Raw genomic sequence first — 13,799 nt, 5'->3', positions numbered from 1 at the left:
CACTGTAGGCTGGCATGTCACCACTCCTGGTGGCAGATCTCCTGGTGAGGTGGCAGGTGTGTGTTTTATCAGATCCGAGTTGTTTCCAGAGTGCAAGACAGCCGTCACTTTTTGTGGTGGGCAGAGACTGCATGTGCATCCATCCCAGTGACCAGGCCACTTCCTTACCTTGCTGTCCCCTGGCTTCTGCACGTAGGTGTTGTCTGCTGGCTTCTCTGGGGCCTATCTCCAGGCTGGGTGGGTCCACGCTGGGCGGGATGCTTCGCCCTGCTGGCTGTGCTTCCCTCCGTGGAAGTCCTGCTTTTAGATTGGATTGGTGTTTCTAGAGTTTAAAGCACAGTATCTGTGTTCAAGCCACATTAGAGGACTGGAGTGACGGGAGTGAGTCATTGACGCTCCCTGTGAAGATGGGGAGTGTCCTTGAAGCAGCTGGCAAGGTTTGTTGCCACAGAAGGAAAGCAGTACTTTCTCTCGAAAACCAATGGGGAGACAGGAAGTACCAGCTCCACCAGATGGTGTTCTCGAAGACATGGTTGTTAGTACTAAATGCAAATGCTTCCTGCTTCCACTTAAATAAAATATAGCTTTAATATTTTACAATACAAGTTTTTAACAGAGGTTTTTCTTTATTTGTGATTAACTAAAGTATGTGTTTCTGTTTTGTTTTTTTCCAGAGCCAGGCCAGGTCTATTGCAGAACAAAAGAGGTTCCCATTTGCTACCGACAATGACAGCACCAATGAAGAGCTGGGTAAGCTGGCTCTGGGCCTCCCTCTACCACTGAGGCCAAGATGCAGGCAGGGTAGTGGGGCAGCAGAGCAGGGCTGCATCTTGCACGATGCCTCTGGCCCCGCGGAGGTTCCGCTTGTTGGATGTCATTTTTAAGAGAAGGTTTGTGTGCAGCCATCAGTAGGTGCCACTGCAGTCCTGTGTTTGCGTGGACTTAACAGTCCTTAGCTCTGGCTGTATAGCAGACGGTCGGTCACCTGGGTGCTTGTCATCAAGAAGCGAAGGCAGGATGGAGTGTCGGGACATCTGCTTCAGTCTCAGGGTTCAAGAATATTTTACTTCTGAGGCCAATCCATGGTTATGGGTGTGAGGATATGGGAGTAGAGAACGGAGTTCATTCAGATTTGCACAGTGTCAGGTGTGTATTGGGTGTGCCTCCTCATGGCCTAGTGAGCTCACCTGAAGGGAGGGAGAGAGGGGCACGGACAGGCCACTGCCACACCTCACCCGTCGCTGGGTCCCCGCAGCAGACACAGTGGTGAAGTTTTTCCCATGGGCCCTGAGGAGTTTGGGGTCTTTCGAGGGACAGTGATTCTTCCTGGAGGAATGTCTTCTGTGGTATAGAGTTGCTAGGAGGTGCTAGCTGGTGGAGATTGCTGAGAATTATAGCTCTTCATTTATCTGTTATGACTTTGTTTTCCCACAACAAAACTTAGATTCTACTAGTTATTTATGTTTGTGAGTGTTTTGGATTAGGTTCTTTTTTTAAACTTTGGGTTTTTTCTTTAGATGGAAAGATTTGGGAATTGCATTTGATGTTATTCGAGTGGAATTTAATAGCTAAGCCTTGGACAAAAATTTAAATATAGTCCTAAAGTACATTTTCCCCTAAACTCCTCTGCTTGTTTTTTATAATCTCTATTCATTTGTTCATTCAAGAGATACTGCTGATTTAGGTAGGTAGGTAGGTGGGTCTTGACATGGTGAGAAGTGACTGAGGTCTCCAGGACCATGTGGACCTGAACTGGAGTCCAGCTCTCCTTGTCCTGTCTGCAGAAGCCTGGCCCTGCAGTTCTGTCCCTGTGCCTCTGTGTTTGCAAGGCAGCCTGCATGTGGGGTCCCCAGGATGGACCTATGCTGCTTCTGTACAGCCAGTGGTAAGGAGGCAAGCTGTGCACCAGGGCCTGGTTCACTGGCCTAACTCATGGCTGTTTGGCTTCAGTCACCCCAGCTCTTCTAGTTACCACAGACTCATGTCCTTGTCTGCAGATTGTCCCTCCTGCAGCTAGGGAATTGAGGAGTTGATGTGGCAAAGGGGCAGGACTGAGCCAGCTCCTGATGTCCACCTCCCCATTGAGAAAATACCCTGGTGCTATCTATTCTTCTCCTTCTGAACATGAGTTTGGCCTTAATCTATCTTTTCAGAACAACTCCATTCTCTACGCCTAGGATTAAGTTGGTAATTCTCTTTTCTCAACAAATTGATGAGATATTTCAGCCTTTCTTTTGTTTTGGAGAATGCTCCAAAGCTCTGGTGTATTATGCTCAGTTTTTTTGAGCTATTATTTTTCTTGGGCACTTTTAAAGATTTTTCTAAATTTCTTTATTCATTTAATGTGTCTCTGTTAAGTGTTTGTTGCTTCTTTTTGGCAGGAAGTGTGTGCTCTCAACAGCAGCAGTGAGTTGCCTGTCTGCACCTGTTAGGTCCAGAAACAGATGGCTTTTATGCAAAAAATGTCATCAAAATAGTCACTACGTTGAGTGAGGACCAAAATGTCTTTCAGGAATTAGGAAGTGGGGGGAGGATTAGAGCAAATATCACAGGTGGAATGTAACCTGAATGTTGTGACTTATTCATATGTTTTGGTCTCTGTTTTGGCTTTTGAGATGGAGTCTTGCTGTGCTGCCCAGGCTGGTTTCTGCCTCCTGGACTCAAATGGTCCTCCAGTGCTGAGGTGACGGGCACATGCCACCACCCTGGCTTGTTGGCAGTTTGCTGGGTGAGAGTGGAGTCAGAATGTCACTGTGTCTCCCGACCCTTAGATCAGAACTGCCTTCCTCTGTGTGAGTCCTTCTCAGGCCATGGCTGTGTCTTGGTTGCGGGGGGAGAGCCTGGCTGCTGGGCGAGTCACCCGGCTCAGCACTGCCAGGCATCTTAGCTGGGGAGCAGGCAGTGGGCTCAGCACCCCAGGAACAGATTCCTGAGTCTGTCAGCATTTCTCTGGATGCTCATGATGAAGTCACAGGCCCACGCTATGCCACAGTGCTTGGGCCATTCCCCACTCCCCGGCATATAGGCAGGAGACATCACAAAGGTCTCTGGGGTTTGAGAGTGAGTGACAGTATCGCACGTATGAATATGTGACAACAGACCCTGCATTGTGTGCAACTATAATGCACCAGTAAAGATGTGGGAAACAGAAGGCAGCCTGGAGACCTCCATCACCACAGTTGGAGGCACTGAGGCTGGCTAGCCAGTGCCGGAGTGAGAGTGGAGAGTCCAGTGGCCCTGCTGCTCCCAGCCCTGCAGCTGCCCCTGCGTGTCAGCCGAGCATTCAGCCCTGATGCTGTCAGAGCCCTTGGTTCTGTCCTTAACATTTGTGTGTCTTACTTTACAGCAATTGCTTATGTGTTGATTGGCAGTGGTCTCTACGATGAAGCAATAAGGCATTTCTCAACAATGCTTCAGGTAATTTTTCTTCTTATTTATGTAGTTCAGGTTTACAATCATGATAAAAGCATGGGCTCCTGCGTAGCCGAATGCCACGGGACGCTCTATTGTAGGGTTCCAAGCAGCAGAGATGTCAGTGCTGACCATGCACTGCCCTGATGCTAGGCTTTGCAGGGTTACTTTTTTTAAAAGAGGAGAAGAGTCCATTGAGCCAGGCAGTCTGCACTGTCTCCCAGCTGTCTGGTAGCAGAGTGGCATTCAGATGCAAGATGGAAAAGACAGCAGCTCCAGGTTCCTTTCCTTGGCACACACCTCCCCTAAGATAGGGACTCTTGATGCTCCAGCCCCTTCCTACATGAAGTCTGCAGGCTGACTTCATTTCCATTCACTTTAAACATGACCAAGCCACCTTAGCTAAGGAAGGAGCCTTTGTGTGTTGGTTGCTCTGTGGCATCCACAGAGGAGGAAGCCTGTATGTGGACATGCAGGAGATGAGGGGGTCCTGCAGGAGCTGAGGGGGGCTGAGGGGGTCCTACGAAAGCTGAGGGGTCCTGCAGAAGCTGAGGGGTCCTGCAGGAGCTGAGTAGGGGCCTGCTGGAGCTGAGTGGGGGCCTGCGGGAGCTGAGGGGGGCCTGCGGGAGCTGAGTGTGGGGTCCTGCAGGAGCTGAGGGAGACTGAGGGGGGCCTGTGGGAGCTGAGGGGGGCCTTACATGGTCTCACGTGGTGCTTGCCTGTCCTTGCCACAGTGTGCCAGTTGTCTGCCTGGTGCGCTACAGAGAAGGAGATGGGTTAGCACTGAGCACTCAATGCTGACACATAGTCAGGTGCTCAATAAGCTTTAGCTACTCGGAGTGCGTTCTAGTAAATGTGTCAGTGTTGACCACAGCAGGAGCCAGCAAAGGTTTGACCGTCTAGGACGGGATTCCAAATTACTGGTTGTGAGGTGTCAGCTCTACTTTTGTTTTCCTTTTCAGAACCTAGGATTAATTTGGTAATTCTCTTTTCTCAACAAATTGATGAGATATTTTTGGTTGTGACTTTGAGGCCCTTCCTTAGATGGAGCAGCTCTGTGTTTGGGGGTCATGTGGAATTGGAATGCAGAGGTAACCTAGGCTGGAATCCCCTCTCTAGTCTGCAGCATTTTTTTGCAAAGGGTGGGCCCCACTTTATCCTGGGCTGCAGGACCCTGGCCTGAAAGCAGTTTTGCTACATCTGTCCAGAGATGTGTAACATAGTAACCACAGCTGCTTGCTGACCCATTGTCTTTCATTCAACTCTTAGAAAATGTTATTATCTTTGTAATTGATGACAATATTGAAGAAAAATTTTTAAAATAAAAATTTCCTAATTCTGACAGTATTAACATTATTTAAATGTTTTATTCTTTGCCTTTTTTGAAGTGTGCATTTGTGTTTGTAGCCTGAGCACATACTATACACTTTGGGTGCTTTGAACTTAATTTCAGAGTGTAAATGTTTTTTACTGTTCATCTGTAATCTGTGATTTCCATGGCTCTGTGATGTGCCTTTGATGGCCATCACAGTGTAGAATATACTTCCCGGTCATCAGCTTGGGGTGGAGGCTCAGAAAGATGATCACAGTTTCTTTTGTGCAAAGGAAAGACAGGAATATGTTGACATGAGACACAGCTTTTGTCACTCTGGGATAAGGTGATGGCTCTCTCCCCAGAGGTGTGATGTGTGGACGGCGAGGTCAGACTGCCTTTCTGAGGTCGGGCGTGATGGGCAACATTGGGCAGCTCAGGTGCAGAACGGCCGCCCCGTGCTGTCCTGGTGGTCTCTCAGTGCTCCCACCTGTCCCAGGTCATGGACATGGGGTAAGTAGGAGAGAGAAGAGGCATCCAGACAGGGTGGTGGAAATCGTTGTGTTTTCTTCCTTGTATGTGATTATGATAAAGCCTAGAAAACACAAAGATTCAATATTAAATGCTACAGTGTTTTGTTTTGTTTTCCAAAAATTTTAATAAGGAACTTGATCCTGTTTTCCGGACAGAACTTTTCTACATTGGGTTTTAACTTTGAATCGATATGCAAAGTTCCTGTGGGTTTCTTGAGGTTTTCTGTAGCTACTGTCACCAAAGTGCTGTTCAACCAGGTGGTGGCAGGTGTCCAGAGAGTAGTCAGTCTGCTTCTCCAGCTGACCAGGACTCCTCTTCTCACTCTGGATCTCCACCTGGATAAGTCAGCCTCTTCAACTGTTTTTAAATCATGGTCATTCTTCAAATCTGATTCTTTCTTTCTTTTTTTTTTTTTTTAATACTGGGGATTGCACAGGGGCACTTGCCCACTGAGCCACATCCCCAGCCCTTTTTTATACTTTATTTATAGACAGGGTCTTGCAGAGTTGCTTAGGGCCACACTAAGTTGTTGAGCCTGGCTTTGAACTCGTAGTCCTCTGACCTTAGCCCCCTGGGCTGCTGGGATTAAGATGTAGGCCTCCACACCTGGCTCTTTTCATTTTAATGGGAAAATTCAGTGATGAAGCTTCTTGTATTAGTGTAGTTGATTTCCTCCTGGCGACTCGTGTCCTGCACTCAGCAGGTGTGACTGCTCTGCCTCTTTTTGTCACAGGGCCGCAGTTGAGTTCAGTCCTAAGCTGCTTCCAAGTGTGCAAAAAATCTGTTCTTACGCCGGGAACGGTCCCGACAGATCTTCCCTGTGGTGACTGCACCCAGGGCTGTGGTATCTTGAGCTCAGGAACATGAGGCAAAGCTTTTCTGTTGGACGGGCCTGGCTGCAGCACAAGACAGCAAGTATGGCTGAGACCATCACAGTGTGCTGATCGTGGGCCCCGGGAGCTTGAATCGTAGGGGTCTGTTTGGATAAGATTGATGCAGTGAAATTCAGAGCTGCGACGAGGCTCCTCATTTTCCAGGGTGACCTGTGGCAAGAAGCTCGCGTGCCCTCCTGTTGCCTGGGCTGCACCATCGGTATGAGTCTGAGATGTTCAGTGATCCTGGGCATCCCCAGGAGCCCACTGGAATCCGCCCTGTGGTTTGATGCTTCTGTAATGAAGAATGCACTCCTCCTGCATCCTGGCCTCTCCCTGGGCCCAGGCACCATGGAAGCTGACAGGTGGCCTTGGGCCCATGACTCTGAAGCTCTCCTACTGTGTGGGTGGCCAGCAGCATGGTCTCTGGGAGGGGAACCGCTTCCCACTTGCTGTCCCAGGGCAGGGCTGCTGCTCAGGTGACCTTGAGCTTGCTGGTTCTGATTCATTTCTGGAGGAACTGAGGTTGTAACAGAATTCCGCTTTACTTGCATGGGTAGCATTTAAAAATAGTCCTCGGATAGACACGTGCCTCTCACCGGTGCTCCAGGACTGGTTCACTCATCTTGGACATAGCAACTGCCTGTTGGAATCAGAGGCCACCCGTCGCACAGCTCATGTGGTGAGCCCCCAGGTCACTGTGAGGAGCAGTGGGAGGTTCCCTGCCAGGCAGGCCCAGGCTCCAAGGGTCATGCTCCACTGAAGGGCTGTCTTCTGATTTTGCAGTTGTGTAAAGTAAAATTAGAGGACTAAATGCTAATTTTCGTTTAACTTTGGAATTCTGAAAACTTCATAATGTACAAAGTATTAGACTCATATACTTAAAAATACTTTGAAAAACTGATACTCTCATCCCAACTTACTTTAAGGAATATTGTTTTTTTGCTGAAAAACCAATAATTCACTACTACATTTCACAAATAAAAGTTTTCACTTCTTAACATCTGAAACTAGTGATAGATAAAGTATTAGATAGAGTTGTATCAATTTTAGAAAGTATAAAATCTATTATATAAATTTAGGAACAATTTAGACTCTGAATAGGATAACAGCCAAAATTCTTACACATCCTTCTGTGCTGTTAGGAAAATCTAAAAAGACAGGCTAAATGAGTAGAGAAACCTAAACACTTCACAGCGCGTGTGGGAGCTTGTTCAGTGTGTGAGGAGCAGACCTTGTGGCTCAGGAGGGCTTAGCCACGGGCTGCATGTGGAGCAGGGAGGCCAAGGCTGAGTTCAGGGGTCGGCAGCATGCACAAAGCAACTAGTGTAGACTTTCAAAAGACCCAAATATGCTCAGTGGAGAACCATCAGGGCCATCATGGTGGAGGCTCAGCATGGAGATGGAGGTAGAGGCTCTGCTTGGGGTGGAGGCCTAGCTTGGGGTGGCTTAACATGGTTGATGGAGGCTCAGCTTCGGGTGGAGGCCCAGCTTGGGGTGGAGGCCCAGCTTGGGGTGGCTCAACATGATTGGTGGAAGTTCAGCATGGTTGGTGGAGGATCAGCATGAGGTAGAGGCTCAGCGTTGGCCATCTCTAGGGCTCACTGGCCACACTGCCTCATGCTGCCTGCGCCTGCCTTTTCCTTCCTCACTGTACTACCCCACCGTTTTCAGCCACCTTCCTGCAGCTTGTCCTTTAGGAAGAGCTGGCTCAGTGGGGTGGACTCTGATCTGATGTTCCTTTAACCCTCATCAGGGTTTCCTAGCTGCCTGATGCACTCTCATTGTCCTTGCTAAATGGTAACTCCACGTGGCAAGGTCTGTCATGTGCCAGGCATCACAGAAAACAAAGAGATCATGTCAGGATGCTACAGTCACAGTGGCAGGTATGACGTCAGTGTGCCCCTGTGACTCATAGGCCCACGTGGGACTTCCTGTTGCCCCCTCCCTTGGTAGTGGGTCCGTGGCTGCACTCACCCATCTCCTGCCTCTTTCAGCCCCACACGCTCTGAACCTCCTGAGAGTCTCCACAGTCCACGCTGCCCTCCCTGCACTACCACACCCAGGCCACTGTCCACTGCCAGATGACCACACACTGGGCTTGCCTTGTCCCCCTGCCTGCACATGCTGGTTATCCCCAGGTGTGCTTGGAGTGCGCAGACCCTGCTCCAGCCCTTCCTGCCCTTGCTCCTCGAGTTCCTGCATTTTTGCACAGCTGCGGGATCCCCTCACCCCCGCCATCCCAACCCAGTGGTCTCTCCCATGGGAAGCCCTTCCTAACCTTGTCTAGGTCTTGGTTTTCCCGGAGCACCACTCACCGCCTGTTGGGGAGTCACTGTCTTTGGTTTGGCTGTCTGGATGTGCTCCCAGAAAGCAGGGCTCCCTCGCTTTCTCTGGGGCTTTGCTCACGTTCCTGCTCAGGACTCTGCAGGGCAGTCTCTCACGTGGACCTTGCTTCTGCAGCAGCGGCCTGAGAGAGCATGGAGTGAGGTGCTGACATCCATACTGCACACAGTGGAAGTGAAAGGAAAGCCTGTTTGCCTCCCAGGGATCTGGAAGGGGTCTGGAGAGGTGCATTGGGCAGAGGCTGTGAGTGAGACGTCCCGTGCACGAATGAGGCGAGGTTCTGGAGTGTGAAGTGGAGCAGGGGAGGAGGACTGGGTGGACAGCCACCAGCGGCATCACAGGGCATCGCAGCATGGCCTCACTGACACTCAAGTCATGGGCTCTGGTGTTTTTAAACAATGGGGGCCGTCAGGCTGGAAAGCATCAGACTGTACTGGACAGAAAGCAAGACTGTGATGGCCAAGGAGCATGTCCTGCTGTGTGTGTGACATTATGCATGTGTTCACTGGTAGTGCAGAATGTCCTGTAGTGGGTGTTTGAAAGGTCACTGTGGTCAGTGTGGGCGGGGCAGGCTGAGGTCCCACCCGTGGGGATAACGCAGGAGCCTGTCTGAAGGAGAGCCGTGTAGTCTAAGGAGGCAGGAAGACATTGTGGTTGCCTGGCGAGAGGGCTATAACCAGGCTCCTTGGTGGCAGGTGTTGGGGATGCAGTCCCCGCAGCAGAGTGCTGTGTACATGGACCTTCTTCTCACTGGTCTCTTGCTCCTCTGGATAAACCTGTGCTCAGGTTAATACCAGCAGAGCCAGGCTTCACTCCAGAGAGACGTTCTCCCGCAGTTGGGCCATGTGGGCTCGAGTCCTGCCCGCCCTGGCGAGGTGCTCTTCTGGGCCCTGTACTTCTTATGGCAGGAATTGCTGCTGAGAAGCAGGAGGGCAGTGTCCTCCGTGCCCTCAGGAGGCAGCCTGCGTCCTGCCCGCCCTGCCTGTCTCTGTACCCCATCCCCTGCCCGCCATCTCTGTACCCCATCCCATGCCCCCACTCACAGGGCCACAGGGAGCCTTTCTCTCTCTTTCTGTGTTTTTCTTCATCCTCTAAGCTTCCTGTACTGAAATACGTAGATTGCTTAACATGTCTTTTTTCTGATTGTGGATGAATGAATGTGTGCTTTAAAAAGCTGAAAGGAACACAGCATGCTAGTGACTGCTTGCTGGAGAGTGGCAAGTGTTTGGGGAGCCTCCCTCTGCACTGCATTAGTTAGCAGTCCTGTGGGCCTCTGTGGGCCTGTGGCCTGGACGTCTTTCCCCTCCACAAACAGCAGGGTTTCTTATGCACCATTTCCCTGAACATTACAGGACACACATCAGAGCTCCCATGTAGGGAGGAGGCTCTGTGGAGCAGTGGCAGTGGCCACATGTTAGAGCTCCGCGCGTAGGGAGGAGGCTCTGTGGGGCAGTGGCCACATGTCAGAGCTCCATGTGTAGGAAGAGGCTCTGTGGAGCAGTGGCAGTGGCACCAGAAGCTGACGACTGTGAAGCCCTGTCTGAAGAGGCAGCCAGTGCTTAGCTCTGGGTGGGCTGTTGGACACGGGCCTGTCTTGGCTGGGTCTGCTGAGGTTCCAGAAGCCAGCACCTGGAATCACTTGGTTGAGGTTTTGTGATGGTGCATAAGTCATATAGGCCAGTCTGCTGATGAGGTCATGGCCATCACATGCCATTGGTCCCTGGTACCGATGGTCCTTGTACTGTGTGAGTAGCCTTTTAGCGAGCTTCTCTGCATGTCAGCCCCTCCTTCTCCTTCTCCTTTGGCTCCTCGTTGAGGTTGATGTGTTCTTTCCCTCTGGTACCAGCTCATCGCCCGCCTCAGGTTTGAAACTGAACATCCTGTGTAGCTAAGACTCTCAGCCTCAGGAGTATGACCAGGACTTTGTAGCAAAGGCTTCAGAAGAGAGGTGTGACTTGCAGAGGCTGGCTGTGGACTGGAGGCCTGTGAGAAGGGCTCCTGGGCCAGGCGGCCCAGCTAGCAGGGAGCGCTCAGGCCAGAGGAGCCCACAGGGCGCAGCACACCTGCCCTCCTGCTGCTGCTGCCTCCTCAGGAGGTTTCTCGTTGGGCAGGGAAAGAGCTAGCAGAGGTCCTCCTGTCCCCCTCATGTTGCCCTCCTGCCGAGCCTTCAGCTCCCCCCCCCCCCAGGACAAGCAGCTGCAGCTGTCAGAGTGGCTAAGAGTGAGATCCCTGTGTGAGAAATATGGCCTTGGGTCCCTGCCCTCTCTGTGGGTTTTCAGTGCAAAATTTGTATCGTATCTCATTCAAATGAGGCTAAGACAGGCTTTTTGGGTCCGGGCTGCAGACTGAGGAGTGGGACAGCATGAAGGAGAGCGGCCACTTGAGGCAATAACGTGCTTTAAGCAGAAACTGATTTTTTTCTTTTGTTTCATTTATAGTTTTTGACGTGTTTCTGTTTTGGTCTGACTAGGAGGAGCCTGATCTGGTTAGTGCAATTTATGGCCGAGGGATAGCCTATGGAAAGAAGGGCCTACATGTGAGTATGAGTAGTCACGCTCGCCCAGCCCCCGCCCGACCCCCACCAGCCTCTGCCACAGCTGCTTTCTGTCCACTGAGCTGATGGGACACTTGTGAAAGGGCAGTGGGTGGTCTGCCCATGGCCAGAGGCCTTCCAAGCCCAGGAAAAGCCGGGGCCAGGTGCATCTCAAAGCACCCGCGGGAGCTGAGGAGGCCTTGCGGGGTAGCAGGACTTAGAGCTGTAGCTTTCCAGGTATTTCAGGGGGTTGAATAAAAGAATGGGGGGTTGATTGTGCAGACTCTACTTTTACTTGCTATATTTAAAAAAAATGTAATTGTAGGCGGACATGATACCTTTATTTAATTAACTTGTTTTTGTGGTGTTAAGGATGGAACCCAGCGCTCACACATGCTAGGCCAGCGCTCTAGGCTGAGCCGCAGCCCAGCCCTACATGCTATATTTCTATGCTTTTTCACACAGTGTGGTATCTTTAGCTGCCATCAGTGATGTCCACGTTTCTCTGAGGAAAGCTACCTCATGCATATTTCATATGAGCAGCCTCAGGTGACCATCGCTGTCTGCAGGTTGGAGTTCATCGGGAACTGGCCTGAGACTCCACTCTTGGACTCTCACTCCAGAGCACTGTGCACAAAGCTTTCCTGTTTTCCTTTTGATTAATAAAAATATTCATATGAAAATGTGTTTTGAGGGGTAAATGCCACTTTTGTAACTTTTGCATTAAAAATACTGAATCATCAACATTTTCTAGGGACAGGTATCAGGGATTAAACTCAGGGGCACTTGACCACTGAGCCACATCCCCAGCCCTATTTTGTATTTTATTTAGACAGGATCTCACTGAGTTGCTTAGCGCCTCACTTTTGCTGAGGCTGGCTTTGAACTCATGATCCTCCTGCCTCAGCCTCATGAGCTGCTGAAGTTACAGGTGTGCGCCATTGCACTTTGCTGAATCATGAACATTTTAATTAAAATTTATTAAAACATTAAAATTAAAAAATTAAACGGGTGCTGGCTTGCTAGTGAAATTTTATGCAGCATCTGTGCACTTCCGAGACAACAGAAGTCCAGAGTGAGTTCAGGCTGGATCATGCTTACAAACACAGATAGCAAGTCCTTGGGTTGAAGTTGCCCTGGAGGAAACTTTAGAGACAGGCTTTTTTTTTTTTTTTTTTTTGATTCTTACCTTTTAAAATTTTGCATCTTGATACGCAGCTTGCTTTATCTTTAATGATACTTTTTATGTGAAAGTAATATGTAGCGGTTAAAGAGAGCTCCCCTGGCCTTGTTGGGTGCGGGTTCTGGGTTTGTGGCTTTGATGGGTACTTGGCCCCATTCTGTCCCCTGTGGCCACTGGTCAGCAGCACGTAGACAGGTGCCCATATGCCCATCCTTGAGGTCAGTTGGTTCCAGATGTAGGTAGGTTACAGTTAAGCGGAGCCTGTCGCCTGCGGGACCTGAGACAGGCGGCCAGATCAGTGGAGGAAGGGAGAGGACTGGGCTGAGGCACTGTCGCTACACAGAAATGAAGTGCATGTCTGTTTCTGAACAACACCACCTGCTTTCCAGCTGCAGTCTTTCTCATACCCAGCTAATGCCTTTTCAAGGACATTAAGAATGCTGAGCTTGCTCTGTTCGAGCTGAGCCGAGTAATTGCCTTGGAACCAGACCGCCCAGAGGTGTTTGAGCAGCGAGCAGAAGTGAGTGCGGTTTCTTTTCCCCTGTCTTTATCGGGTTAATGGAACTTGGATCTTCCCCTACTGTCTTATCACGGTGACTGTCACACCCCTACGCCTGTGGCTTTCCTATGGAGGCCCTAGTGCCTGTAAGTGTGGCTGGTGTTACTGGAGCAGTGAGAACTGAGCGTCCAGCAGTGACGCTTAGGGTTCAAGGATGCAGTTACGACCTGCGCTGCCTCTGTCTGTGGTCACTACAGACACATTGCTTGCGTACTTCTGGTGTACGTGATACTCTTCAACAAAACGTAATGTGACAGTTTGGTCAAACTGAAATGTAAAGCCCTGTGGCTCTTACAAGAAGGACCTGCCTATCCAGGCGCACAGAGCAGGTAAGGGGGACTGTGGCCAGACCTGTGGAGTCCGACTTGTCACGGGAGTGCTAGGCACAAGGGGGTGCTGTGGGGCATGGTATACTGTGTTCCTCAGGTAGCCATGGCCCCTGATCATCCTCTTTGCCTTGAATGACACCTGACCTTAGGCGTCTGACCTGGTGGGACCTCATAGCTGGACTAAGAAGAAAGACCTCTGCTTCCTCTTTGGGGAGAGAAAGCGCAGGAGCGCTGTGTACTCGGGGCTTTGGAAGCTTCCTCCGTGGTGTCCATGCTCAGTGTCTCATGGTCCCTTCTCTTAAAGTGGATTTTACATTTAGCCAGGGATTTGGGTTTCAGGTGGTGTCTTCCTTACCCATCTATGTGACCTGTCGTCCCCCAGCGCTGCACTGCCTTGCAGGGGCCAGGGCCGGCCTGGGCCCTGCATGGCAGCTGGGGTTACCCTGTGCTGGTCTGATGAGTCGCGAAGTCGGTTAAGGTGCTGAGACTTGACAGCTTCAGAACTTCCTGCTCCTGATAGAGAACTAATTACTTATCCAGAAACAGTCTTGGCAATCCAGGCCGCGCAGTACTGTTCTCGTACAGCATGGTTGGGCAGGATTGGCCCAGAGTGGGTCTCAGCCAGATCTCGGCCCCCGCTGGTGTCGCGCAAGTTCTCTGAGCAGCCTCGCTAAGTAGGGCACCACGCTGGGTAGGGCACTTCCCTGGAGCACTTGTCCT

The 13,799-nt window shown here is 50.6% G+C and overlaps 1 protein-coding gene across 8 annotated transcripts in view; it reads left to right on the top strand.

The window, feature by feature from the left end:
- Window positions 1-13,799, top strand: part of Ttc13 (tetratricopeptide repeat domain 13) — a 58,284-nt gene that overhangs the window by 16,112 nt on the left and 28,373 nt on the right. For 4 of the 8 annotated variants that reach the window (XM_078023037.1, XM_078023036.1, XM_078023035.1 and 1 more), the window contains exons 3-4: window positions 675-750; window positions 3,347-3,417. In XM_078023037.1, the coding sequence (XP_077879163.1) occupies window positions 675-750; window positions 3,347-3,417 (147 nt within the window). Of the gene's footprint in view, window positions 1-674; window positions 751-3,346; window positions 3,418-10,945; window positions 11,012-12,618; window positions 12,712-13,799 lie in introns of all 8 variants that reach the window. The other 4 variants (XM_078023031.1, XM_078023030.1, XM_078023033.1 and 1 more) reach the window with 2 other exon arrangements.

Source organism: Ictidomys tridecemlineatus, chromosome 10 (genome assembly GCF_052094955.1).
Source record: "Ictidomys tridecemlineatus isolate mIctTri1 chromosome 10, mIctTri1.hap1, whole genome shotgun sequence".
Classification (NCBI taxonomy): domain Eukaryota; kingdom Metazoa; phylum Chordata; class Mammalia; order Rodentia; family Sciuridae; genus Ictidomys; species Ictidomys tridecemlineatus.
Note: the sequence above shows the minus strand (reverse complement) of the source record. Positions and strands in the feature narration are given on the sequence as shown.